The sequence below is a fragment of the Vitis riparia genome, chromosome 4 (genome assembly GCF_004353265.1).
Source record: "Vitis riparia cultivar Riparia Gloire de Montpellier isolate 1030 chromosome 4, EGFV_Vit.rip_1.0, whole genome shotgun sequence".
Lineage (NCBI taxonomy): Eukaryota > Viridiplantae > Streptophyta > Magnoliopsida > Vitales > Vitaceae > Vitis > Vitis riparia.
Genome location: NC_048434.1, coordinates 3,623,159 through 3,650,225, shown reverse-complemented (window position 1 = coordinate 3,650,225; position 27,067 = coordinate 3,623,159). Strand labels below are relative to the sequence as shown.

The following is a 27,067-nucleotide window of genomic DNA, read 5'->3' as shown; positions in this document are numbered from 1 at the left end:
TCTTGTAGGCGTTTAAATATAATACTATGTGCATGTTTAGCAATCGCTGCAATGGGTAGCCGTAGCACTAAAAGGGGAAAAAAAACCAAGGAGAGTCACTCATTACTGAATAATACTGCACATAGGTGATAGGACACATTCCTCAACCCTTGCAGTTATTCATTGCACACAATATATTACAGAAATGCAAGCCAACAATTGGGTTTGAGGCTTAGTGAGAGTTTCAATTGTTTTGGCTATGTTAGCATGTTGTTGTGAAGTAAGTGTGTTTGTTATCATAATAGCATGATGGCATTAGAATAATCAATAGAAACAATGACCATGTCATGCATTGCCTTGGAAACATCACTACGAAATGTTGGAGTAGTCCTACTTCTAGGCTCATTGTCTTCTGCAGAAGAAAATAACTCAGAGTTTGAAGGCTCTTTCGGAATAGAGGTTGGGTGTGGTACCACTCACTCAATCGTGTATTTTTTCTTTTACCTCCAACAAAGCTAAAGAGATGTTTGGGTTCTTGGGAGTAGTTCCTTCATAATTTGTAGTTTGATCAAAGAAAGAAATAACTAGAGTTTGTTGTTGGAAAGTTGCTTTTGCGTTGCTTTGAGTTAAGGGGTTAGAACTTTTTCTAGACTCCATATAGATATTTTTTGTTTGTAATGAGAGATAGAGATTGTCTCATTGGGTGTATAAGAAATTTGTACATGCAAATTTCTCTTAAAGAAAAATTAGTAGTGAAATTGAAATTTAATTAATTTAAGGAATGATGTACAATCTTTATATGGTCCTCTAATTCTTCTAAAATGAACTTGAATTGAGTCTTGATTTAGTTTAGACTTTGGCTTGGCTCACATTTATTGACAAATGCTTAATTAATCTCATATCAAAGATGCTACAAACTTAGTATCTCTTAATCTTCAAATTTATCTTCAAAACTTTTGAAAAACCTCTTTAATTTTGGGGGCAATCTTTTTTCACTTTTCTCAAGTGTGGTAGTCTCCCAAGGCCTATCATTGTGATTTTGAAAACGAAGGAAGCCACCTATTTATAGAAGTTAAGTGGAACATATTTAGATAGTTTTACCACCCATCATAAATATTATTCTTTGATTAAAGTTAATATTTTGGAAGGTCTGAAGGTATGTTTGTATTGTTTTGAAAATTTAATATTATTTTGTAATTAAAATTAATCTTACTTCTTAGCTTATTTTTTTAATAAGAATTTATAATAGATAACTTTATAATTTATCTGGATCATCCATGAATTTATTGACTAGGCTACGTTTATAAGAAAAATCTAAGCAAGTAATTGTGAAACATATATTTACCAACTAGCATTTTAGTAGACAAAGACTACCATCAACTCAAAGTCTGATTTTTTTTAGTAGATATATTTTACATCCAACTTCCTAGTTCTTTAAGAGATCCTGTTTGGGCTCTTTTCATCTCCATCATTTTATTCCCTTTCTCACAAGGAAAATGAAATGAGAAAAGGGAAAGGATGTTGGTGGGAGAAAACATAATTTCATATGTTTATTTATTTATTTATTTTTGTCATAAAGATAGTGAAGATAAAGGGTTTGAAGGAAAAAAGGTTAGGTCCATCCAACTTGATTAATTGTTTTATAAACATTGGGTTCCATGCATGTCCCTTGTCCAAAAGCCAGTGATCTTTTACATACCAACTTATGAATTCTTCAATTCTTCAATTATAGATATTTATTTATTTATTTTGGTCATAAAGATAGTGAAGATAAAGCATTTGAAGGAAAAAAAGATAGGTCCATCCAACTTGATTAATTATTTTATAAACATTGGGCTCCATGCACGTCCCTTGTCCAAAAGCCAGTGGTCTTTTACATACCAACTTATGAATTCTTCAATTATAGAGGTGGTGGTACCCACGATAGTTATTGACTTCGCTCCAAGCATTGATGAGAAGCATACCAGAATACATACGATATCCCACACGCATACAAACATACATACATAACACATTGGGAGAGGGTGGCAGCAAATAACTCATAAGTTCATAACATTACCGATCGAAGAACTAAAGATGAGCTATTTTCATTATTTATTTACTGCCCATGCATTTCTATTTTGAAACCCCAGACGATGTGATCCTTAGGAAGGAAGTGGCAGATGGGAGCAGTTCCTGGTTTGACTTTGAGCTGCTGAAAGGCCAAATACTTGGGATTCCATTCCATTGTATTTGTATGACACACTGCAACTGCTTTCGCTTTTGTCCCATCCCTGCCCACCAATGGAACCATTTAAGCTCTTGTGGCCGGGATCTTTTGACAGTAAAACACTGCATATGCATTGTAATATTTTGAAAATGATGAACATGCATGCATGTTGCGAACTCCGTCCATTTAAATTTGCATATTGCTTTTTTCAATATTTTCAGAAAAATATTTTGAAAATGCTTTGTAAAGAATAGTTTCATCTGGGCTTTGTATTGATTTTCCGAAATAATAATGTAGTGCATGCTTTATGATTTGATTAGTAAAGTTGGAAGTTAAGGCTCACGGAGAGAAATGCCAGAAGGGGAAGGAGGTAAAACTCCATGAAAGCTCTCTAACTGAAGAGGAATGTGGCTGAGCTGGGATGGAAAGAGCTCAAGGGAGGTGCCTCTATATGGTGGGGCCAGGACTCCTTCGCAGTAGCCATTGGATGTGACGAGACAGACTTATAATAGATGTGACGAGACAGACTTATGAATTATCACCACCAGTCATTCTGAATGCCAGACAATGCAACTTTAATACCATAAAGTGAAAATGAAGGGACGATGATGGGAGCGAACTGTAATTTCAGTAATGAAAGGAGAAAGGGACTAGTCCCATCAACTTGATTAATTATTTTGGAACCATTGGGCTCCATGCCCTTCTTCCAAAAGCTTTACAAATTCAATGATTGAGGGGATTGTCCAAGTTTAACATAATTAAATACATCATTATATTAATTTTAATTAATTATAATAATTGTTAAAAGGGCGATTCTAATGCAGAACTCAAAATAATTATGAAGTTGTAAAGGTAACCGTAAAGGTATCCTCTTCTGGTGGGTGTGTTGATATAATACTAAGTGCATGCTAAGATGAATAATAGAGAGAGTCACTCATTACTGAATAATATTGCAGTAATTCAAACCCAAATTTTGGCCTTTTTCTTCCACCTTTTCCTCCACCCACAGAAAAAAAAAAAGTAAATAAACAAATGAATTTTCTTTTTTTCTTTTTAAAAAATAAAAATAAAAATATGAAATCCATTTAGATAAAATTGAGATTTTTATTTTTTAAATAATCCGAAAATCATGCCATTAATAAATTGAAAACCTTTTGACCGGACATTATCCTATTTTTTGTGTGTTTAATATGATTTTTTTTTAATGTAACAAAATAAAAACAGCATGCAAAAATCCTTAAATAAAATGAAAAATCTTTTTACTTAAACCATGAAACGACAAAAATCCTTTATATATATATATATATTTCTTTTTGAAACCATCAAAATCACTTTTTTTTAATAAAAATAAAAATAAAATTATAACCTCCCAATTAAAATGGAATTGAAAACCCTTCTTTCCTTATAAAATCGGTAAAATTATCTGAATAAATTTTGCTTAATCCAAATAAAAAATTCAATTGGAATCCTTTAAAAAAAAAAATTCATTTGATTTTTTAAATAATAAAGTTGAGATCTTTTAATGAAATCCAAATAGTTTACGAAGTTCACTTAATAAAATCGAGAAATTCTTTTTTGTTTTTTTTTTAAGCCAACATAGAGAATTTCTTTTTAATTTTTTATTTATCAAATTAAGGATAAAATAAATCATTTTCTTAAAATTAAAAAAGAAGAATTGAATTCTCTTTTGTAAAAATAATTTTCTATCAAACCTTTTTTTACCAATATATTTGAATTGAATTTTAATACTCTTGTAAATAAGATTGAGTTGAAAAAAAGTTTGTAGATGAACTTATAAAAGGATCTTTTTCTTTAAACAATTTGTAAAAATTATTTTTACTAAATAGAAATTAAATTGTAATACTTTTATAAAATTGTAGTTGAAGTATGCTTTTAAGCACAGTTGATCTTCTTCCTCTAGTTGGCCATAAACTCTGTCGAAGACTATATAGATGCAATCTTTGAAGGCCTTTCTCAAGAATATGAAACCTCTATCATCTCAGTAAGCTCAAGGATTGATCCCTACACTACGGAAGAAATTGATACATAGACTGAGCTTTCCATACAAGGATAGCTGAAAGCCTGAAATATGCTTCTGTGAAGCAACACTTATATGGCTATGCCCGCCTATGAATGGAAACATCGTTCATATTTTGTTTGCTTTGCTATTTCTAACAACAAAAAACATATAAAAAATTTTAGGTTTTGTTTGGTAATTGTTTTTAAAAGTATTTATCAAAAAATAGTTTTTGAAAACAGTTTTTTAAAATTGTTTTCTAGTTTTTATAGAACAAAAATCTATTTAAAAACCTAAAATATTTTAAACTCATTTTTAATATTTTTAAAAATAATTTTTATATTTAGTGTTTTATTTTTAATCATTCAATGTGTTAATATAATTATTTATTAAAACAATCCTCAAAAAACAAATAAAAACACTAGAAAATAACTAAAAGGTGTTATTTAAAAACATTTTGTTTTTTATTCTTAAGAACCAAAAATAGAAAATTATTTTTAAAAAAAAATTCTATCATACTAATAGGTTTTGTTACTTCTATGAATAAAAGAAATATTTTGTCAACAAAAATTTTATTAAATAAATTTTTAATGGTGGTTTATTTTGAGATGTTTAAATATTTTGGACTCTAATGTTTAACTAAATAATGATGAATCTACAATGATATTTAATTATGTTGGACTTTGTGGAGCCTAGTTTTGTTTGATCCGATTTGACGACCCGACCCGAATAATATTGCATGGTTTTTTAATGGGAGATTTATTGAGGTCTGTTGGACTCGTTTAACCCATTGTGGAACCATCTTTTGTAATTAGGGTTTTTTAGTATGGTGGGGTTACCGTGTTATATATATAGAGAGGATATTGTAACCGCTAGGTTGTACTCTGTATTCTTCCCTGATAATAGTGATATCCTTACAACTCCGTAGACGTAGGTAAATTGTCGAACCACGTAAATACTGTCTTGTGCGTGTGATTGTTTTTTCTTTGGCGTGTGTTTTCTCTAATTTTTGTTTCTCACGGGTTGAGAATTCGGTTTAATTCCCTACAAATTACAAGTTCACTTACAACTCTACAACAAAAGTTAATTTGATTATTTTCAATTAGTTTATATTAGTTATTTGAAAAAAAAAATTAAAAGAATGGCTAAATTCTTTTAGAAATATTTTTTTAAAAAAAAAATTGTTATAAAATATATTAAAATTATTGATGATGTTATTTTATATTCTTTAATATACAAGACATAAAATTATTTAATATAATTTTCTTATTTACCATTCATAATTTTTTCTAGCTGCCTCCTGATCATGACAATTTTTGCCCTGCCATCCTAAAAAAAAAAATAAATAATAATTTCTATTGCCTAACAAGTTATCAAAACACTTCTAAAAGTAAATTTTTAATATAGATATTATGAGAGTACTATTGATAAAAATATTACAAGCTTTTTAATATGCTAGAACTTTTTTTTTTTTTATAAAAGCATTACAAGCCATAGTTTCATATATGTAATCTCAAACTGTCTTCTGGTGGGCGTTTAGATATGATACTCAGTGCATGTTTAGCATTGCAATTGCTGCAATGGGTAGTACTGAAAGGGAAAAAAAGAAAAGAAAAGGGAGAGTCACTCATTGCTGAATAATATTGCTCATAGGACATACATTCCTCAACCCTTGCAGTTATTCAAAGCACACAATATATTACACAAACTGCAAGCCAGCAATTGGGTTTGAGGCTTTCTGCGGACGGATCTCTGCCTAGTTTGGAACCCACACAAAATGACCATTGGGAAGGAAATGACAGATGGGCCAAGTTCCTGGCTTAACTTTGAGCACTTGAAAAGCCAAAGCATTTGGGTCCCAAATCGATGTGTCCTCATGACATACTGCTAAAGCTTGAACTCTGGTTCCATCAGCTCCCACCAATGGAACCTTGTAAATTTTTGTCATGTGAAATGCATGGCAAAGAGCCACAGCATATGGATAGTTCAGCTGGTGGCACACCACTGATTTCTCTCCAAGCATCTTCGCTCCCTCTCCAAATTTATATTCCTGGATTTCCCCTTCCACCACATTTGGGAGTGCTCGAATGTTTTTTCCAAGCTTTGAAGTGCTGAAATCGATTAGGGACTCCAACGATCTCGCACAGTACTTCTCTTCTCCTTCTATGGCCGGCTTCTCACATTCTTCTATTGTTTTCTGTATTATCTTGGCTTCTGCGGAGTTTTCTTTCACTGAGAACTGATTCAAAATTTCTGGTAGCTTGTTTGATGAAAAAGGTATGGATTCAGCAACTTGCTGAGGCAAGAAATGAGCTGCACTTGAGGTTTTTGTGAAGCGCACCATCATTTTAGTCCCAGGATGCAGGTCTTTTTCCAAGAACACATTACCTGTACTGGTACCATCTTGGTGTCCTTGTTGCATGTTTGGACTATTTTTGCCCGCGCTTACAGAACTTCCGCCTGCTTTTTGAGGATTTCCGTAGACCCTCTCGTATTGCATAGTTCTACTAGGCTTACCATCATTGATATCAGTGCTTCCACTTGCTTTTCGAGGATTTCCGTAAACAGTCCGATATGAGGCAGTTGGGCTAGCCTTGCCAGCATCAATAGAACTTTCACCTGCATCTCGAGGGTTTCCATAGGCTGCATAATATCCGGCAATTGAGTTGGCATCCTTGTGGGCATTGATGGAACTTTCACCACTTTTTGAGCGCTTCCGTAGACTGCATCATATCCGGCAATTGAGCTAGCATCCTTCTGAGCATTAATAGAACTTCCTACAATTTTTTGAGGGTTTCCATACACTGCATCATATGACCCGGTGATTGGGGTAGCATCCCCTTGTTTTTTGGGGTTTCCGTAGACTGCATCATATGGTCCGGTAACTGGAGTAGCAGCTCCTTGTTTTTTAGGGTTTCCATAGATTGCATCATATGATCCGGTAACTGGGGAAGCATCTCCTTGTTTTGTGGGGTTTCCATAGACTGCATCATATGATTCCGTAACTGAGGCAGCATCTCCTTGTTTTTTGGGGTTTCCATAGACTGCATCATATGATCCGGTAACTGGGGCAGCATCTCCTTGTTTTTTGGGGTTTCCATAGACTGCATCATATGATCCAGTAACTGGGGCAGCATCTCCTTGTTTTTTGGGGTTTCCATAGACTGCATCATATGATCCGGTAACTGGGGCAGCATCTCCTTGTTTGTTGGGGTTTCCATAGACTGCATCATATGATCCTGGGGTGGCATCTTCTTGTTTGTTGGGGTTTCCATAGACTGCATCATATGATCCGGGGGTAGCATCTCCTTGTTTTTTGGGGGGTAGCATCTCCTTGTTTTTTGGGGTTTCCATAGACTGCATCATATGATCCGGTAATTGGGACAGCATCTCCTTGCTTTTTGGCGTTTCCATAGATTGCATCATATCCGACAAGTGAGATAGCATCCTTGGGAGATTCGTTAGAGCTTTCATTTAACTTTTTAAGGTTTCCATGAACTAAATCATATTGATCAATTTGGCTAGCATCCTTGTGAGCATTTATAGAACTTTTCGCTGCTTTTTGAGGGTTTTCATAAAGGGTGTCATATTTAGCAGTGGGGATGGTCTTGTCAGCATTGGTAGAACTTCCGTCTTTTGTTGTGTTTGCAAATTCAACAATTTAAAAGGTTAATTATGATGACGATGATAATAACTTGAGAAATAATGAAGGACACATATTTTCTAAAGCCACACATAAACCCATGATTGATGGTGTAACTAAGGCCATTTAATTTGTTGCATTAAGCAGCAAATATTTTATCAAAACATGGTTATTGATAATTTCGCATGATTATAACTCATTTATACTCGATGTTAAATTTTATTTTTCAAATTCGTCGTTACCTATAATCCCCATAATTGACATAAATATTAAAATAAATCAATCTCATCTCTACTCAAGTTATTTTTTAGTCTATTATGGTCATTCAAACTAGCAATAGTTCTCAAACAGTTTAGAACTCATTTGATATTTGATCAAATTTTAGGAAATATCTTTAAAAATATGAAAAATCATAATTGAAAAAACACTTATAATATTTTCTGAAGAAATATTTGATAGATGATACTCATAAATACATTATTCAACACACTATTACTATGAGCCAACAAAAGAGGAAGTTGGAAACCAACCAGGCTGCATTAAGAGATTCCGCATAGCTTTCGGGAAGGGAGTGTTAGGCAAACCCGACATCCAATCAACCTCGGAAGGTAGAGAATAAGCATGGCTGACCACCACCAGCTGCCACAAGTACTTCATGACATATATGTAAGTTATATTCCATGAAATATAAAAACGAAGTGTTCAAGAAAAGGTGGAAGTGAAGGCTCACCAAGAAAGAAGTCAGAATGGGAAGGAGATGAAACTCCATTAAAGCTCTGAAACTACTCCAACTCGTACAAAACTAGCAGCCTAGAACCCAGAATGGAAAGGAAGGAAGTTCATGGCTTCCTATTTATTGTTGATTTCTTCTCTCACTCATGTCCCACAAGCATTAATCAAAATGCTGGTGGCATAGGCACAAACAAAGCTAATTCCATTAAACCACTACGTAAGGCATTCATGTGTGAGAGGTTGTCGCATTGTCATTATCTAATTGAAATTTAAGACAATATCCTGTGTGAGAGGTTGTTCATCGGCTTTATCTATCTGATAGATGCTTTCCAATGGAATTGGCTGATTGATTGGAATCTTGATCCCGGAGAATTAGATAGTATTCTTATACATTTCTTTTTAAATAATGAACAAATTTTAATCCCCACTCGGTATTTTTTAAAGTTATTTCTGTCACATACAGTAATATGAATTTTGTGCTAAAGCTACCCTTTTTTTTTTCTCCTCTACAAACTCATTCTGATGGGAAACCGACATTATTGTCGACAGGGTATATTCTCATGCTCTCTAAAGAAAGAACCAAACTTATTAGATATATACATACTCTCTACTATTGATTCCATGGGACCTATGCAGACTATCTCCGAAAGATCTAGACTAATGAGGTCATCATGGAAGAGGTTGAAAGGAGGGTAGCGACATTGGCTGCCAAGTTGGACGGCAGTTGAAAAATGTGATGGAGATCATATATCTTTATATTTGATAATAATTTATTAGATTATTAATACATTTTTAAATTTAAATATTATTTTTTATATTCTTAATTTTTATAAGTGATTCCATTTATTTGTACTTAAGACTCGTTCCTTCACATTGGTTTTTTAATGCTTCGATTGCATCGATTTCAATCATTATGATTATATAATTGATTAGGAATGTGATCACCTAGAAGAGAAATAACTAAAATACATCAACAACATGTTCTCGATTGTTGGAAGCTCCATCATAATGCATCCTTCACTTTTCCATACCATCGTAATAATGTCTATAATAATGTCCTCATCAGGAAAATTATCTCCCTCATCTACAACTACAATTGGAAATGGGGTAATAAATTGTCAACATGGATAGCACATTTTTAGGTTGCAATAGGTATTAATTGGTTTCTAAATTATTTTTAAAAGTTATTAGATTTGTTAAAGAGTTTAAAACATCAAATACCGTTTGATTTGCTGTTTTTCTTTGTATAGCAAGAAAATTGATAACCACAATCAAACTAATATTTATTTAAAAATTTGATAATTTGAAAAATCTTTTATAAAATATAAAATAAATAAAAATAGAAAACTCATTGGAAAAAAATGGATGGGTTTGGAAATTAAGTAGATAAAACAAAAAGAGATAAATGTCATATTTTTACTATCATGCAAATAAAATAATAATAATAATTGTCAGTATTGTTCCGATCAGGACTATATTCTTTGAGTAATTGTGACATGATTATTGTTGAGGTAATTAAATAATGAAAATTTTGCTTTTATTATTACTGAAATAAAATGATTATAGTAAGTATTGCCACTATTCTTCTGGTCACTGTTTCCTTTTATTTGCAATAGATAATATTAACAGAAAAATAAAAGTTAATTTCATTCACCATTTTTAAGATTTTGATTAAATATATTTAATTCTCGTAAATTTAAAATTTCATCATACATTTCCTTTATTTTGAATGAAATAGGTAATAAGTGAAAATAAGAAATGAAAAGAATAAGCCTAATATTTACTGAAATTTTAAAATTATGGGAGCTAGACGTACTTAATTGAGAGAAGGAGAATGAAATTAACTCGAAGAAATAAATAATCAAGGAGACAGTCACTCGTTACTGAATAATATTACACATAGGAGTTAGGACACACATTCCTCAACCCTTGCCGTTATTCAAATAGCATACAATATATTACAGAAACTGCAAGCCAGCAATTGGGTTTGAGGCTTTCTGCGGATCTCTACCTACTTTGGAACCCAGACAATATGACCATTAGGAAGGAAATGGCAGATGGGCAAAGTTCCTGGCTTAACTTTGAGGCTTTGAAAGACCAAAGCCTTTGGGTCCCAAGTTGAAGTGTCCCGGTGACAAACTGCTACAGCTTCAACTCTGGTTCCATCAGCACCCACCAATGGAACCATGTAAATCTTTGTCATGTGAAGTGTATGGCAGAATGCCACAGCATATGGATAGTTCAGCTGGTGGCACACCACTGATTTCTCTCCCACCATCTTCACTCCCTCTCCAAATTTATACTCCTGGATGTCCGCTTCCACCTCATTGGAGAGAACTCGAATGTTTTTTCCCAGCCTTGAAGTGCTGAAATCAATTAGGGACTCCAAGGACCTCGCACAGTACTTAACTTCTCCTACTATGGCAGGTGTCTCACATTGTTTTATTGTTTTCTGTATCATCTGGGCTTCTGCGGAGTTTTCTTTCATGGAGAATCGCTTCAAAATTTCTGGTAGCTTGTTTGATGAAAAAGGTATGGATTCAGCAACTTGATGGGGCAAGAAATGAGCTGCACTTGAGGTTTTTGTGAAGCGCACAGCCATTTTTGTCCCAGGATGCAGGTCTTTTTCCAAAAACACATTAACTGCACCATAACTCGCAACTGGGCTAGAATCTTTGTGAGCATTGATAGAACTTCCTCCTGCTTTTTGTTGAGAGTTTCCATAGACTGCATCATATCCGGCAATTGAGCTAGCATCCTTGTGAACATTGATGGAACTTTCTTCTGCTTTTTGAGAGGTTCCATAGACTGCATCATATCCAGCAATTGGACTAGCATCCCCTTGTTTTCGAGTGCTTCCATAGACTGCATCATATCCAGCAATCGGACTAGCATCCCCTTGTTTTTTCGTGCTTCCATAGACTGCATCATATCCAGCAATTGGACTAGCATCCCCTTGTTTTTTCGTGCTTCCATAGACTGCATCATATCCAGTAATCGGACTAGCATCCCCTTGTTTTTTCGTGCTTCCATAGACTGCATCATATCCAGCAATTGGACTAGCATCCCCTTGTTTTTTCGTGCTTCCATAGACTGCATCATATCCAGTAATCGGACTAGCATCCCCTTGTTTTTTCGTGCTTCCATAGACTGCATCATATCCAGCAATTGGACTAGCATCCCCTTGTTTTTTCGTGCTTCCATAGACTGCATCATATCCAGCAATTGCGCCAGCATCTTTGTGATGAGCATTGGTAGAACTTCGTCCTAATTTTTGAGGGTTTCCATAGACTGCATCATATCCGGCAACTGAGTTAGCATCATTGTGAGCCTTGATAGAACTTCCTCCAGCTTTCTGAGGGTTTCCATAGACTGCATCATATCCGGCAATTGGGCTACCATCCTTGTGAGAATTGATAGGACTTCCTTCTACTTTTTGAGGGTTTCCATAGACTGCTTCATATTCGGCAATCGAGCTAGCATGCTTTTGAGCATCGGTAGAACTTCCTGCTTTTTGAGAGTTTGCATCTTAATTTCAAAATGCTACTATAGACAAGTTGGAGAATGATTGTTTGTGAAAGTCTATTACTCAAGGGCCCAGTTGGGCTTGTTATTTAATATCTACTCATGATCGTTAGTCTATCATTAGAGGTAAGAATTGGATCCTCCTTTCACATGTTAAGGTAAAAAAATTACAAAATTTACAAATTGTAAACATAACCTATCAAAAATTTTCAAGTGAAATGTGTACTCGTCTAAATCCAATATAATATTTGTATTATTAAAAGGTAGTATTTCGATTTTATTTTATTTATCTAAAAGCGTATAAATTAACAAATATTTTAGGATAACACTTTGAAATATGAAAAAATGGTTTCCTACTATGCATATGCTTTCAAATAAACGCATGAAATATACTTTTCTCATTTACGACAACTAGTGATATGTGGGGTTTAATTATAATCGTGTTAATATGACACGATAATTAAAATGATTATATATAAGCCACATTATAATCATTTAAAAACAATTCACTAAATTAACTAAATAAATCAAAATGAATAGTGTCAAGATTGAAGCCATCAACTCAATTAAAATGACTTGTTTGATAAATGTTATTAGGCAGGTTCACCTAAATAGGAGTAATAACAACTTAAATCTATTAATTTGTTGTCATTTCTAAGAATATGTTTCATACTGATTTTAGAAAACATTTATGGACTTTTTAATACTTGAATAATAAAAACTTTCAAGTATTAAAAAGGTTAAGAGTGCTTCTCAAAATCACTATTAAACGGGTTCTAAGTCTTCTTTGTAAGTAGGTCAAACATTAGAACTCTTTGCCATCATTTCCAAACTTTGAGGATAATTGTTGATATAGTATAATTTAGCATGGTATTAGGTGTTACATATTCATTACTTATTATATAGTTATAAAGGTGTGTGTATATATATATATTAATTTTTATCTTTATATACTAAAATTAAATTAAATAATGTTTACTTTATATTCATTAAAATCATTTCAATTTATTTTTCTTAATTCCATTTTTATTTATAAATTTAAATATCAAATTAAAATTTTAACATTTATGTTAAACGAGCATAATATTTTATTCTTAGAATTTATATATCAAGTCTTAGTTTTATTGGATTATTTCATGTTTATACTTATTCAAAATTTTATTTCTAAAATTATTAACTTATAATTAAATACTTTAAATCAAAGTCACCCCATTTTGTTTGATAATCATATTATATCTTCAACATGAAAAAAAAAATGGTAATATGATCTTCAGTATTATGTTTGAAACTAGTTGTTATTAATATTCCTCTTACACAGCAACAAACTATAGAATAACATAAACAATTTTACTACAACAATATACTTGAATAAAAACAATTTTAAGTTATTGTTGCTCTTTTATCGGGGTATTTGGAGAATTTTTTTTTATATGATAAATGACGAATTTGCTCCTATAATATATTTAACCCTTTTATATATTAGGGTTTTATTTTTTAAAAGGTGTGGTTGCAATTGAAAAGTGTTTTTCAAGAGTTTCATTGTAACCCTTTTCATTCATTTTAATATATGATAAATAACAAATTTGCTCATATTACATATTTAATCCTTTTATAAATTAGGGTTTCATTTTTTAAAAAGCGTGGTTGCAATTGAAAAGTGTTTTTCGAGAGTTTCATCATTGTAACCCTTTTCATTTATTTTAATAAGTAGATTCTTGAGTATTAGTGCACTACGTTGACGTAGCGGTCACAATGATCACCACATCATATAAAAAAATTTATCCTTTTTATTTTATTATTATTATTTTTTTTATGCTCATGTGTGTGTGCATGATTTGGTTAACGATCAAACTAGTAACAATTCTCAAACAGGTTTATTGTGAGCCAACAAAAAAGGAAGTTGCAGAGTTATTGAAACCAACCAGGCTGCATTAAGAGATTCCGCATAGCTTTCCGGAAGGGAGTAATAGGCAAAGCCGACTTCCCATCAACATCGGAAGGTAGAGAATAAGCATGGCTCACCACCACCACCACCAGCTGCCACAAGTTCATGCCATATATACATGTCAGTCAAGAAATACAAAGAAGTTATCAAGAAAAGCCACCTACAAATGAAAAAAAAAAAAAAAAAAATTGAAACTTTGAAACTAATATATATCTCAATGGATTTCCATTAAGTTTGTCACAAAAAAAATTTCTATACGTGAGTTCTCTCAACTGCAAATAAAGGGAAAATGTAATCACAAATATCGGCTCACAGTCCTATAGATCGGAAAAGGTGGAAGTGAAGGCTCACCAAGAAAGAAGTCAGAATGGGAAGGGGATGAAACTCCATTAAAGCTCTGAAACTAATCCAACTCGTACAAAGCTAGCTTACCTAGAACTCGGAATGGGAAGGAAGGAAGTGCATGGCTTCCTATTTATAGTGGATTTCTTCTCTCACTCATGTCCCACAAGCATTAATCAAAATGCTAGTGGCATAGACACAGACAAAGCTAATTCCATTAAACTACGCAAGATTTTCATGCGTCAGAGGTCGTTGCATCGTCATTATCTAATTGAAATTTAAGACAATATTCTGTGTGAGAGGTTGTTCATAGTCTTTTATCTATTTGGTAGATGCTTTCCATTGGAATTGGGTGATCGATTGGAATCCTTATCCCGGAGAAGATAGTATTCTTTATACATTTCTGTTTAAATAATGCACAAATTATACTCCCCACTTGGTATTTTTTTGGAGTTATTTCTGTCACATGCTCTTAAACAGCAATATGCATTTTTTGACAGGGTATATACTCTCATGCTCTCCAAAGAAAGAACCAAACTTATTAGATATATACTATCTACAGTTGATTCCATCCGACCTATGCACACTACCTCCAAAAGATCTAGACTAATGAGGCCATCATGGAGGAGGTTGAAAGGAAATTGATCATAACCGCAATTAAATTAGTATTTATTTAAAAAATTGATAATTTGATAAATCTTTTATAAAAGACAAAAAAATAAAATTGGAACAAGATGGATGGGTTTGGAAAGCATGTTCTATTACTGGTTGAAATACCTATGAAAGAGATTTCTTAATATATAGATAGATTATAAGTTAGTGAAAAATGGGAACCATTTATTAATTACTTTTATAAATGGATGTCACCTATGACGTACGTACATCCTCCTACCAACCTGACGTATGTGTTAATATTCTATGACTAGGTTTTTGTTAGCATTCAATTTCTTCTTATGGCAATCAGACAAAGGTAAAGTTAAATCATACCCCACTTGCCACCTTTTATTTAATCTCTCTTTAAATCATAAAACATATTAAAAAAGTAAATTTAAAAAGAAACCAAATTTATATGATTTGTGGTTATTTTTATAATGAAATAAAATAAAATAAAATATACAAAATTAATATATTTTTAATGCTCATTTATTTCAAGAGAAAGAAAAAAATAAATAAATTTCAATGTATGTATAAAATTAACCAAATTTGTCAAATTTAAACCTTTTCATTATTTTCCTCTATTTTACTTGTCTTAAAATTTTCCCATTGAATCTGTTAGAGCTTAATAACACGAATTCTATTTAGTCAAATCTAAAAAGCTTACAATGCAATATATATGGTGAAGTTAAAATTATGAGATTTTTTACAGGACTTATGATGGTAGTAGAGGAATCGTATCAATATATATACACACGATGATATATATATAATTTTTTAGGGTTACGATGATTATGCTTTTGATATAATTGTTCGAATTTTTTTTTTTCTGTGTCAAATTTTTATATAGTGAATTTTCGTCTCTTATACCCGTGGATTTTTATTCTTGTTATTTCGTAACAAGATCTTCTTGGGAGGATAAGATTGAAAAAGATCAATCAAATTAATTTTGTCTTATTAACTAACCCATATCTTGTAAGTAGGTTTTGCAAGTCACATTTCAAGCTTATATTAACCGCAATAATATAATGGGCCTTACCATCGACCACGTCATATTTTTATTATCATTCAAATAAAATAATAATAATACTTGTCAGTATCGTTCTGATCAGGACTATATTCTTTGAATAATTGTGACATGAGCATTGTTGAGGTAATTAAACAATGAAATTCTCCTTTTTGTTGTCACTGAAATAAAATAATAATGGGTTGGAACGGACCATCCACACGTAAAAATTCGATTATATATAAAATTTCAATTTAATTTAAAATTTTAAATAATGGATCAGAAAGTAAATAATTAAAATTTCTACAAAAATACTAAAATTGTATTTATTTTTAACAAAAAATAATGGATCACAATTGTCACTCTTAACATATCCGTTCCAGTGACATGGTCTAAGCCCGGCGAAAACAATGGAAATTTTCAAATTGCATAGGAATGAAAGAGAGTGATGTCATGTAACACTACATTCTAATAGGGAAATGGGATCATCAAAAAAGCCATTAGATTTAGAAATACCATTAGTGGTAATACAAATGTGAATATCAATATAAGTACTGGAAAGTAAACCTTAGGGATAATATTTGTCAAATAAAATTATATATTTTTCCTTCAGTAATGGATTTATGCTTTGTAATCCTTGACTTGTAGTTTTTACATTTGTACAGTCTTTAAGTTTATACTTCTCTAATAATTATCATACAAAAATATTTTAAAAAGATAAATAAACAAGAAGATTATTATGATAATTTTTATATTTTAATTAATAAATTAATATAATTAAAAATAAGATAACTAAAGTTTAGTTATTTAATAAAGTTTTATTTTTATTTAATTTTTTATATAAACATAAACTTAATAATGCAATAGGTGTTTGTTAATTAAGAACAAAAGAAAACTATATACAAATAAAAACAACTAATGGGAATCTAACATAAGATGGGCCATTTTTCAAATATTAATCTCCCAAATAATTTATTTGCTTAGATCAATCATAATGACTCATGCCCCACACATATAATAATTAATCCTTACACTGCTTTAACTTTATATATATAAAGTTTTATATATGTATAAAGTTTTAGCGGATTGTTTCCTTTGTCTTTTTGCTATGATGGAACCCTTGTCAAAGATCCTGCTACAAGCATGTGATCTTTACTTTTCTTCTTTTGTTTTGTTTGTAAGATTTTCTATAGCAGCACAAGAATCATTTCTTTCGTCTTTTTTCTGTTCATCAACTCATTGAAAAGAGTATCACTCTAGAATTTGAAAGCTAAAATATCTTCACAACATAAGTGATTTACAATGAACTTTCTTGGTGTGAACTCAATACCCTGATCTTTCATTTCCACGTACGTCTTCTTCTCAATAAGCTTCTCTATCCTCTTCTTCTTGTTACCTTTCTCTTTTATAAGAGATTTTTCTTGAATTTACACTTGAGGTGACTTAAAGACTAATGGAGACTTGGAAACCACCTTAGAGCTCATCATAGTAGCAGCTTTAGCAACTTGTCTAGCCATTCTTTAATTTAATTTTTCATTTTGGAGTTTTTGTCTCTTAAATTCTTACTTTCTATCACTTTCTCTTTTTCTCGCTGACCAAATATGATTTGTGAGGAGAAATATTCCTGCACCATGAGTGGATAATCATTTTTATCTGGAAAAAGAATCAATGAAAAAGATATCACTAGAGGTTGCATGGAGCAGTGATATGTTTCTTTCTAAAACACTTGTTTTAACTTTTAATTTCATTTGGATTGTATTCATTACCATTGAAATCCTATAAATATGGTTAAAGCTACCGATTGAAATTAAGAAAAGAAGAAAAAAAATCTCCAATCAATTCACAGGGACAAAAGATGTGGCCGAACAACTCATGGAGTCCTGTTTGCTTTTAAGGCACAAGTTCGGATGATTTTACATGTTCTAATCAATGATGAAGTACGTGATATGATAAAAACCAAGACGATAATCCTAACAGAATTATGTTGCAAATGGTACCCATAAACATGCATACATTCCTTGAACCAGCGCTTATTCAAAGCACACAAGATATGGATATTAGAAAATACAAGATGCAATTGTGCAACTGGGGCTTGAGGCTTAGTTTTTTTTTTCCAGATTTCTATCTATTTAGGAATCCAAATGAGATCATCACGGGGAAGGAAATGGCAAACAGGGACAGTTCCTGGTTTAACTTTCAGAACTTGAAAGGCGACATGCTTCGGGTTCCAAGCCAACGTATCGATATGGCAAGAAGCCACAATTTCAGCTTTGGTCCCATCCTCGGTTCCCACAAATGGAAGCGTGTAAACCCTTGTCTTGTGGATTGCATGGCGGTAAAACACAGCATATGGGTACTTCTGCTTATGGCACACCACTGATTTGTCTGCTACAACCTTCACTCCCACTCCCAGTTCGTATTCCTGGCTTCCCATTTCAACCTCATTTGAGATTGGTTTGATGTTTTTTCCAAGCTTTGACTGAAATCAATTAGGGATTCCAAGGATGTGGCACAGAACCTAGAATCTCCTTCCAGGGCTGGTTGTTTAGTCTTGTGTCGTTTCCTTCATTATTTCAACTTCCTCGGAGTCTTCTTTCAGTGAAAACCGGTTTAGAATTTCTGGGAGCTTGTCAGATGAAAAGGGTATAGAGTCGGCTACTTGACGGTGTAAGAAAGTGGCTTCATTTTTAGTTTGTCTGAAGTGCATCTTCATTTTTGTGGTGGAATGCTGATCTTTTTCCAAGAAGTAGCCTTTTCTGGAGGTGTCTTGAGGTTGGTCTTCAGTGGCGGTGTCAGGAGCCGATAGTTTTCCGTACCCAATATAGACAGGTCCTGGGATGGCATTTAGTACAACCTTGCTGACATTGATTAAACTTCCACCTTCCATTGAGTCCAAATTCATTGAAACATATATGAATAATACCCCCCTTAGTGGTTAAAATTATGCCCAAGGGGCTAATTTAGAATGAGCTGCCTAACTAATATTTAACAATAAATGATTTTCTTCACAAAACTAAAAGGAAAAAAAAATGGTGTATATGATTTAGGGGTTCATTGAAACTAACTTGGCTGTAAGAGACCTCACACGGCTTTCGGCATCGGAGTATACGGCAAAGCCAATTTCCAGTAAACCTTAGGAGGTAGAGAAGCATTGCTTACAACCACCAGCAGCTGCCACAAGTTCATGCATATATGTAACTTCGATAGTAAGAAGATTCAGGACAAATCAAAAACCCACATAACAACGACAATTCAGAGCAGTGAGACTTAAAACTTAATTAGATAATGTTCATTTTCTAAAGAAAAGCTTTGAAATGCTTGAACAACCAGCCCTAGAAGGAGATTCCAGGTTCTGTGCCACATCCTTGGAATCCCTAATTGATTTCAGCATTTCAAAGCTTGGAAAAAACATCAAACCAATCTCAAATGAGGTTGAAATGGGAAGCCAGGAATACGAACTGGGAGTGGGAGTGAAGGTTGTAGCAGACAAATCAGTGGTGTGCCATAAGCAGAAGTACCCATATGCTGTGTTTTACTGCCATGCAATCCACAAGACAAGGGTTTACACGCTTCCATTTATGGGAACTGAGGATGGGACCAAAGCTGAAATTGTGGCTTCTTGCCATATCGATACGTCGGCTTGGAACTCGAAGCATGTCGCCTTTCAAGTTCTGAAAGTTAAACCAGGAACTGTCCCTGTTTGCCATTTCCTTCCTCGTCACAGTGATACAGCTTAGCCTCACTTCTGTTTTCACTCCATTACTATATTTCTGCTGCGGTTCACAGCTTCAGTGGAGCTTCATCTTCTTCCCATTCTAACTTGCTTCTTTATGAGACTTTACTTTTACCTTCCTTTTTTTTTTCTTTTTTGACATACCCCGTTACATAAGGGCAATGCTAGTTATATTATTTTGCAGAAAATGGTACTTACACTAAATTTTCTTTAAAAAATGAACATTTTCTAATTAAGTTTTAAGTCTCACTACTCTGAATTGTCGTTGTTATGTGGGTTTCTGATTTCTCCTGAATCTTCTTACTATCGAAGTTACATATATGCATGAACTTGTGGCAACTGCTAGTGGTTGTAAGCAATGCTTCTCTACCTCCTGAGGTTTACTGGAAATTGGCTTTGTCGTATACTCCGATGCCGAAAGCCGTGTGAGGTCTCTTACAGCCAAGTTAGTTTCAATGAACCCCTAAATCATATACACCATTTTTTTTTCCTTTTAGTTTTGTGAAGAAAATCATTTACTGTTAAATATTAGTTAGGCAGCTCATTCTAAATTAGCCCATTGGGCATAATTTTAACCACTAAGGGGGGTATTATTCATATATGTTTCAATGAATTTGGACTCAATGGAAGGTGGAAGTTTAATCAATGTCAGCAAGGTTGTACTAAATGCCATCCCAGGACCTGTCTATATTGGGTATGGAAAACTATCGGCTCCTGACACCGCCACTGAAGACCAACCTCAAGACACCTCCAGAAAAGGCTACTTCTTGGAAAAAGATCAGCATTCCACCACAAAAATGAAGATGCACTTCAGATAAACTAAAAATGAAGCCACTTTCTTACACCGTCAAGTAGCCGACTCTATACCCTTTTCATCTGACAAGCTCCCAGAAATTCTAAACCGGTTTTCATTGAAAAAAGACTCCGAGGAAGCTGAAATAATGAAGGAAACGACACAAGACTGAACAACCAGCCCTGGAAGGAGATTCTAGGTTCTGTGCCACATCCTTGGAATCCCTAATTGATTTCAGCATTTCAAAGCTTGGAAAAAACATCAAACCAATCTCAAATGAGGTTGAAATGGGAAGCCAGAAATACGAACTGGGAGTGGGAGTGAAGGTTGTAGCAGATAAATCAATGGTGTGCCATAAGCAGAAGTACCCATATGCTGTGTTTTACCGCCATGCAATCCACAAGACAAGGGTTTACACGCTTCCATTTGTGGGAACCGAGGATGGGACCAAAGCTGAAATTGTGGCTTCTTGCCATATCGATACGTCGGCTTGGAACCCGAAGCATGTCGCCTTTCAAGTTCTAAAAGTTAAACCAGGAACTGTCCCTGTTTGCCATTTCCTTCCCCGTGATGATCTCATTTGGATTCCTAAATAGATAGAAATCTGGAAAAAAAAACTAAGCCTCAAGCCCCAGTTGCACAATTCCATCTTGTATTTTCTAATATCCATATCTGGTGTGCTTTGAATAAGCGCTGGTTCGAGGAATGAATGCATGTTTATGGATACCATTTGCAACATAATTCTATTAGGATCATCTTCTTGGTTTTTATCATATCGCGTACTTCATCATTGATTAGAACATGTAAAATCATTGATTTCCAGATAAAAATGATTATCCACTCATGGTGCAGGAATATTCTGTGGAGCGTGGATATTAGATGGAAGCAAATCTAAAGTCATGGCAGCTTGTCACAGTGATACATCAGCTTGGCACCCACAGCATGTGGCCTTCCAAGTCCATCAGCACCCACCAATGGAATCATATAAGTCCGTGTCTTAGTGAATGTATGGCAGTAGAAAACAGCATATGGGTAGTTCATCTTATGGCACACCACTGATTTGTCTGCAACATTCTTCATTCCCACTCCAAATCCATACTCTTGGCTTCCCGTTTTGACCTCATTCACATTTCTTCCGAGCTTTGAAGTGCTGAAATCGATTAAGGACTCTAATGATGTTGCACAGAACCTAGATTCTCCATCCATGGCAGCCTCCTCACACTCTTCTATCTCCTTCTTCATCAGCTCAGTTTCTGCAGATTTTTCCTTCACTGAAAGCCGATTCAAAATTTTGGGTAGCTTCTTAGAGGAAAATGGTATGGAGTCAGCAACTTGACGAGGCAAGAACATAGCTTCATTTGTAGTTTGTGGTAACTGCAACATCATTTTTGTACCTTTCAGTTGTGTTATTGCGATTAATGCAACTTAATCGCAGGTGGTGGTGGTAGTAAGCCATGCTACTCTACCTTCTGAGGGTTACTGGAAGTTGGTTTTGCCTCACACTCCCATGCCCAAAGCTGTGAAGGATCACTTGCCTCACAGACTGAGATATACAATGTCTCAAAACTACTGTACTCTGAAATAAGCTCATCCATCAGGTAACGGAAATGCCCAACCTCAAATAGGTAATGCCAAATAGGACCATGCATCGTGACACCATGCTAACAAAACAAAAATAACTGATGGATAAAACAGTGATGACTAGTGCTCAAAACACAAAGAAACAAGCAAATCAACACTCAACATGTCAACTGTCAAAATGGAAAACATCGTCACTAATAAATCGGCAATCTATTAGGCTTTGCCATCATGGAAGATGTTGAACCTAAAGTCCGAAAGATGTATGAAAACACAACCAAAGTGATCAAGGACTGATCCACGTCTCCTCCTAATCGAGATAAGGGTGAGGTCAGGTGTCACGGTGGGATGTGTAGGATAAAATAAGGTGATGATCAGGCTCTGGTATGATAGGAGGCATGAAAGTATCCAGGGTGAAATAACTGAGTACGAGATGAAAGGTATGTATCCGAGATCGTCCAAGTATGCCGAGAAGACTAAACCCAAGGTATCAAGAGCTCCATAATCCATCGAAAAGCAATAATCACAAACAGGAAGTTAAATCTCAATGTCAAAACATCCAACTAGGCGGTTATGCCCTAGTATGCAATGAGGACAACATGAAATAATCCAATGATCTCCATATCACTCATCAGATGCTCCAATGTCATGAACCAATCTGATCTCCCTCCAAAAGATGGACATGCCCCAGTGTAAAGGATCCAAATAGAGTGGCTATGCTCCAAAGAAAGCTCTCCCTCCCGGCTATTCCCCAGTGTAAATCAGTGCATCCAAGTCAACAACTGCTGAAAAGGACCACGCATAGTGCATATCAATAAATCAATCGATCTCCACTCCTGACGCCAAAAATGGAAACATCTCAACATAATCCATATAAATCACAATCCCTGAGCTCTATGAGTACGAATGAACTGGCTATGCCTCGGTATAAACCACCTGAAGTGACTGCTCCAATAAAAAAAACAAAGTCCATCACCATATGAGAGGGCTACGCCTCAAAATAAAACGTCATCTCAAAAATCAACCATCACTGAGTAGAGTGTGTTCCAATGCAAAGTATCGAGTAGAGTGACTGTATCTCCAATAAAAGTTCTTTCTAAGATGGCCATGCCCTAGTGTAAGGTCATCCCACAACTCTCAATCCATCATAAACTGAATGAAGAAACCAACTGACTATGCCTCAGTGCAAAACGTCATCCCACTAAGAAACTGACATCGATGAGCGGGGTATGCCCCAGTGTAGATAATGCCGCCTCTGAAAATCCATCGCTGATAAGAGGGGTATGGCCTAGTGTAAATCATCATCTCAACTCCCCATCCATCATGCTCCGAGAAATAATCTCCGACCAAGCTCGAGTATTGCCCATGTGGGAGTTGTCAAACACGATGTAAAGTAATGGCCTCAGGGTGGTCTTCAGACACGGGACGTAACATAGGCTAAGGTAATAGGGTGAAAGAAACAAAAGGAAACTAGGCTCAAAGATCCCAATGATATAATCCCCGTACCCCTCATGCATGAGATGCAATGCGCAGAAAACGTCATGAGTTCCGGACCTGGGGGTCCCCACACGAAAAGTGATGATAAAGGAATGGACATATCGAATAAGCAAGAATAAAGTGTGGATGTTGAACCCAAGTCAAACATAAAGCAGAATGAGAAAAGAATGAAATCAGATGAGGTAGGGTGGAATGGAGGAACAAAACAAAGATACAAGAAAACAAAGAGATAGAAAAATGAGTAATGGTCAACCTGCATCAAAGCATAGAAAGTAGTCACATCTGAAATAGATGGAATGATGGATAGAACAAGGATCCAGAGATACTAAAGAAAGGTCGCTCGTCTCTCTCACAAAAATCGAATGGATGACTCATACTCTCACCCAAAATATACACCAAGATAGAATCTCATAAATAAGCTCTCATACGAACTCTCTCTGACACATAAGCTGAATGAAGTAAACCGGCATGTCCATACACATGCCTAATGGAGAATGATACAATGATGAATGCGCCTCTTTTTTTTTTTTTTTTTTTTTTTTTTTTTTGCGCATACTCTGATCAATAATGAATGAACTCCCATGAAAATACATACCCAAATGATCAAACCCTCTCCACATACAAATGTAACATGAATCCTCACTAACAAGACAACCTCTCAAAATAACATCTCTGAACCACTGCCCATAAGGCAAACGGGGGAGGAACGTGACAATCCTCCATGCAGTGACCTGTGAAAAACCACCACTCAAGGTGAAACACAGATAATGTCGAGTAAGCAATAATGAAAGAAAAGACAAAGAACGAATATCACAAGTGGTGATATGTGATATCAGAAAAATAATGATGAAATGATGTTTAAGCGGAAAATATCACAGTGAAGAGTGAAGAATGAGGCTCGAATATGTATGTCAGGTCTGGAACTCATGACGCATCCAAACATAGCATGTAAGCACTACAGGGTCCCCAACCCGGTGTGATAGGTAAATGAGGTGATGAAAAAAAAGGTTATGTGCTCGTGTGAGGCTCAAAGGGCTAGCAACGGGTAACTCTATATGTAAGGATGATAGGGTCAATGGGCTCATGAAATGATGGCCACCCATCCTTTAACCACAACCTCGAACATCGTGCTTTCAAGATCTCACATGGTCAATACTAACGACTGGCATTCGTCCAACAAAATCATGTCAACTCCTCTGAAATCGTGTGAAATCTCTCACTGATGCTCTGTGATAATCGTCAATGTCCTCTGATAATCACCTCACTCCATCATCATAAGCCACTCACCATCGTCTCATAAAATCACCATCTCTAATCATCCCAACTCTCTGAAGTCATGTGCAATGACTCAAATCTGGATGTTCCATGATAACCCCTTTATCTCAACAATATCATCAAGCAGTCAAGCCACTCTCTCATCAAAATCCATCTATCACCATCTAGAGCTCATCTTAGGTCAAACCATCTCGGACTCTGCCTGGTCAGATCAAGGAAATGATGGAAAGAACAAGCAATGGTACTGTAATATGCTAAGGCGAACAAGGATGGTAAGGTCGTATAGTGGTATCAGGGGATGGTGTCATGTCAAATCCGAAATGGATAAGTCATCAAGTCTGAAAAGTCAGGATATGGATATAGATACGGTACTGCTCAGATTAGAAGGTGAAACGGGTCACAATCTCAAACTCCCTAGGTCGATCTCCTAATCCTAGGTCAATAGGTTCAATATCCTTCATGATAGGTCAGGCCAGAGTGATCATGACGCGCAAATGAATAGATGTCCCAAGTCAAAAGTATAACATATCATTTGATATATGGTCCTGTGATGGCAATCTAAAACTGGAAATATGACAGAAACTCTAAGGTCATAAAGGTGTCCACTATGCTGCAAATGTGACTAAAAAATTTCTATCAACGATCCAAAAAATGAATGAGGTGTGAAAAACAACACTGTCATGAGATCGATACTCCATCTATAATAAAATATCTCTAAATTTCAACCCAAGCTCAATAAAGAAAAATGATTAGGTGATAAATGTGAACATCTCAAAAATGGTGTGAATGTGAAAACCTGTCTTTCACCTTTCTGTAATGAAAATATGGTTGAAAATAGAATCAGGCGAGTCAACCAAAGAATGAACTATCAAGCCCATGATAGGTGAAGAATATAAAAAAGTGAGCATAATCAATGAACATATCCCAAAACATCAAGCAAGTGACGACAAAGTGAATGGATGTGTCGAACCAAGAAAGAAAGACGAAAGCCCTAGGGAGAAAGCATGACAAACTCATCGAGTGAAAAACATAATCCAAGGTGACACGACAAAGGTGATCCAACCGATACTCAAACTCAAACCGATCTCTGAGCACTCTCAAATGGAGACTAAAAAAAAAATGAGTAACAAATCCAAACTGTGACTACAAAGGCTCTGAAGGCTCTCAGATGCACCCACGTGTGAGGAAGGAATCCTAATCAAAGGATCTATAGCTCAACCTACAAGGTCAAGGTGGCTCTAAGAGGAAAATGGTAGACTTTAAAAGATCCCTAGTAGAAGCGATCGTACCCTCCTGTGGTACGCAACCCTCTGTATGCCTCCAAAGAGACGGGGCGCTTCCATGCAAGGTGGTCATCACCTCCACACATGCACTACCTCGCATCCCAAGGGGCTCATATGGTGAAAGCTCTCCTAATGGCTAGCGTATCTCACAACTCTGATCACTCATTGACGATCTAAGGTGCACAGTGAGTGGTGTGGGTGCATCCGAAAATCCTATGAAACTAAAAGAAGACACACTGGCCACACAAATATCCTGAAATCTAACTCTAGGCTATATAAGTCTTCAAAGTTCGGACTTCAATCAACATCAATATGTTGACCACCTCTAGAATGCTCCCAAACATAGATATAGTCCATCGCTAGACCCTACTCCTAATCACTAGCTCGGTCGAAGAGCAAACAAAGCAACAAGTTTCGTATCAAATACGAGACCGAGGAAAACAATATCGACCGAGACTAGGGACTGGGAAATAAGGGGATAAGCGTGTGTCCCACATAAACAAGCAACTCATGCAATCACACGGAACCAGAGAAATCATGCAACAGACAGTCATGCAAAAACAGGTATATATCATTCAAATCTACATACAAGCTAATCAATAAGAATATCTGACAATGATAGCATGCTCCATGATAATCAAGATAATATATAGCCGAGAGAATCAATCATGTCCAATCAAATGATATACAATGGTGAGTCTATACATGCGAGGTAATCAGAACAAACATGACAAAATCAGGGTCACTATGCTAAGCAAGGTAAGATGAGCTATCAACATAATCAACATATCAATGTCCCAAACATATATAGATATGAAGCACGAAAAAAAAACGCCACAATCGGAATGCTCAATCA

At 34.9% G+C, this 27,067-nt stretch overlaps 5 protein-coding genes and 1 pseudogene across 7 annotated transcripts; 2 read left to right on the top strand and 4 right to left on the bottom strand.

Moving 5' to 3' along the window:
• Positions 1 to 5,813: 5,813 nt before the first annotated feature.
• LOC117913373 (BURP domain protein RD22-like) lies at positions 5,814 to 6,938 on the bottom strand. The gene has a single exon (XM_034828330.1). The coding sequence runs from the start codon at positions 6,703 to 6,705 to the stop codon at positions 5,962 to 5,964; it is 744 nt and encodes a 247-aa protein (XP_034684221.1). The 5' UTR covers positions 6,706 to 6,938; the 3' UTR covers positions 5,814 to 5,961.
• Positions 6,939 to 10,400: 3,462 nt separating this feature from the next.
• On the bottom strand, positions 10,401 to 14,492 carry LOC117912221 (BURP domain-containing protein 3-like). Of its 3 annotated transcripts, none has more exons than XM_034826729.1 (3): positions 14,402 to 14,492; positions 14,028 to 14,142; positions 10,401 to 12,090 (listed from the first exon to the last, which is right to left on the bottom strand). In XM_034826729.1, the coding sequence occupies exons 1-3, from the start codon at positions 14,438 to 14,440 to the stop codon at positions 10,592 to 10,594; spliced, it is 1,653 nt and encodes a 550-aa protein (XP_034682620.1). In that variant the 5' UTR covers positions 14,441 to 14,492; the 3' UTR covers positions 10,401 to 10,591. The 3 variants fall into 3 exon arrangements, with proteins under 3 accessions (XP_034682620.1, XP_034682621.1, XP_034682622.1); XM_034826730.1 differs by having other exon boundaries at positions 10,401 to 12,087; XM_034826731.1 differs by having other exon boundaries at positions 10,421 to 11,787.
• Positions 14,493 to 17,910: 3,418 nt separating this feature from the next.
• Positions 17,911 to 19,154, bottom strand: LOC117913394 (BURP domain protein RD22-like). Its single transcript, XM_034828365.1, has 2 exons — positions 18,886 to 19,154; positions 17,911 to 18,522 (listed from the first exon to the last, which is right to left on the bottom strand). The coding sequence occupies exons 1-2, from the start codon at positions 18,952 to 18,954 to the stop codon at positions 18,178 to 18,180; spliced, it is 414 nt and encodes a 137-aa protein (XP_034684256.1). The 5' UTR covers positions 18,955 to 19,154; the 3' UTR covers positions 17,911 to 18,177.
• A 212-nt stretch (positions 19,155 to 19,366) lies between these two features.
• On the top strand, positions 19,367 to 19,789 carry LOC117912714 (BURP domain protein RD22-like). Its single transcript, XM_034827400.1, has one exon. The coding sequence runs from the start codon at positions 19,367 to 19,369 to the stop codon at positions 19,787 to 19,789; it is 423 nt and encodes a 140-aa protein (XP_034683291.1).
• Positions 19,790 to 20,484: 695 nt separating this feature from the next.
• LOC117913147 lies at positions 20,485 to 21,365 on the top strand (annotated as a pseudogene).
• Positions 21,366 to 21,475: 110 nt separating this feature from the next.
• LOC117912713 (BURP domain protein RD22-like) lies at positions 21,476 to 22,227 on the bottom strand. The gene is made up of 2 exons (XM_034827399.1): positions 22,045 to 22,227; positions 21,476 to 21,952 (listed from the first exon to the last, which is right to left on the bottom strand). Exons 1-2 carry the CDS (start codon positions 22,225 to 22,227, stop codon positions 21,476 to 21,478), a joined length of 660 nt encoding a protein of 219 aa, XP_034683290.1.
• Positions 22,228 to 27,067: the final 4,840 nt, after the last annotated feature.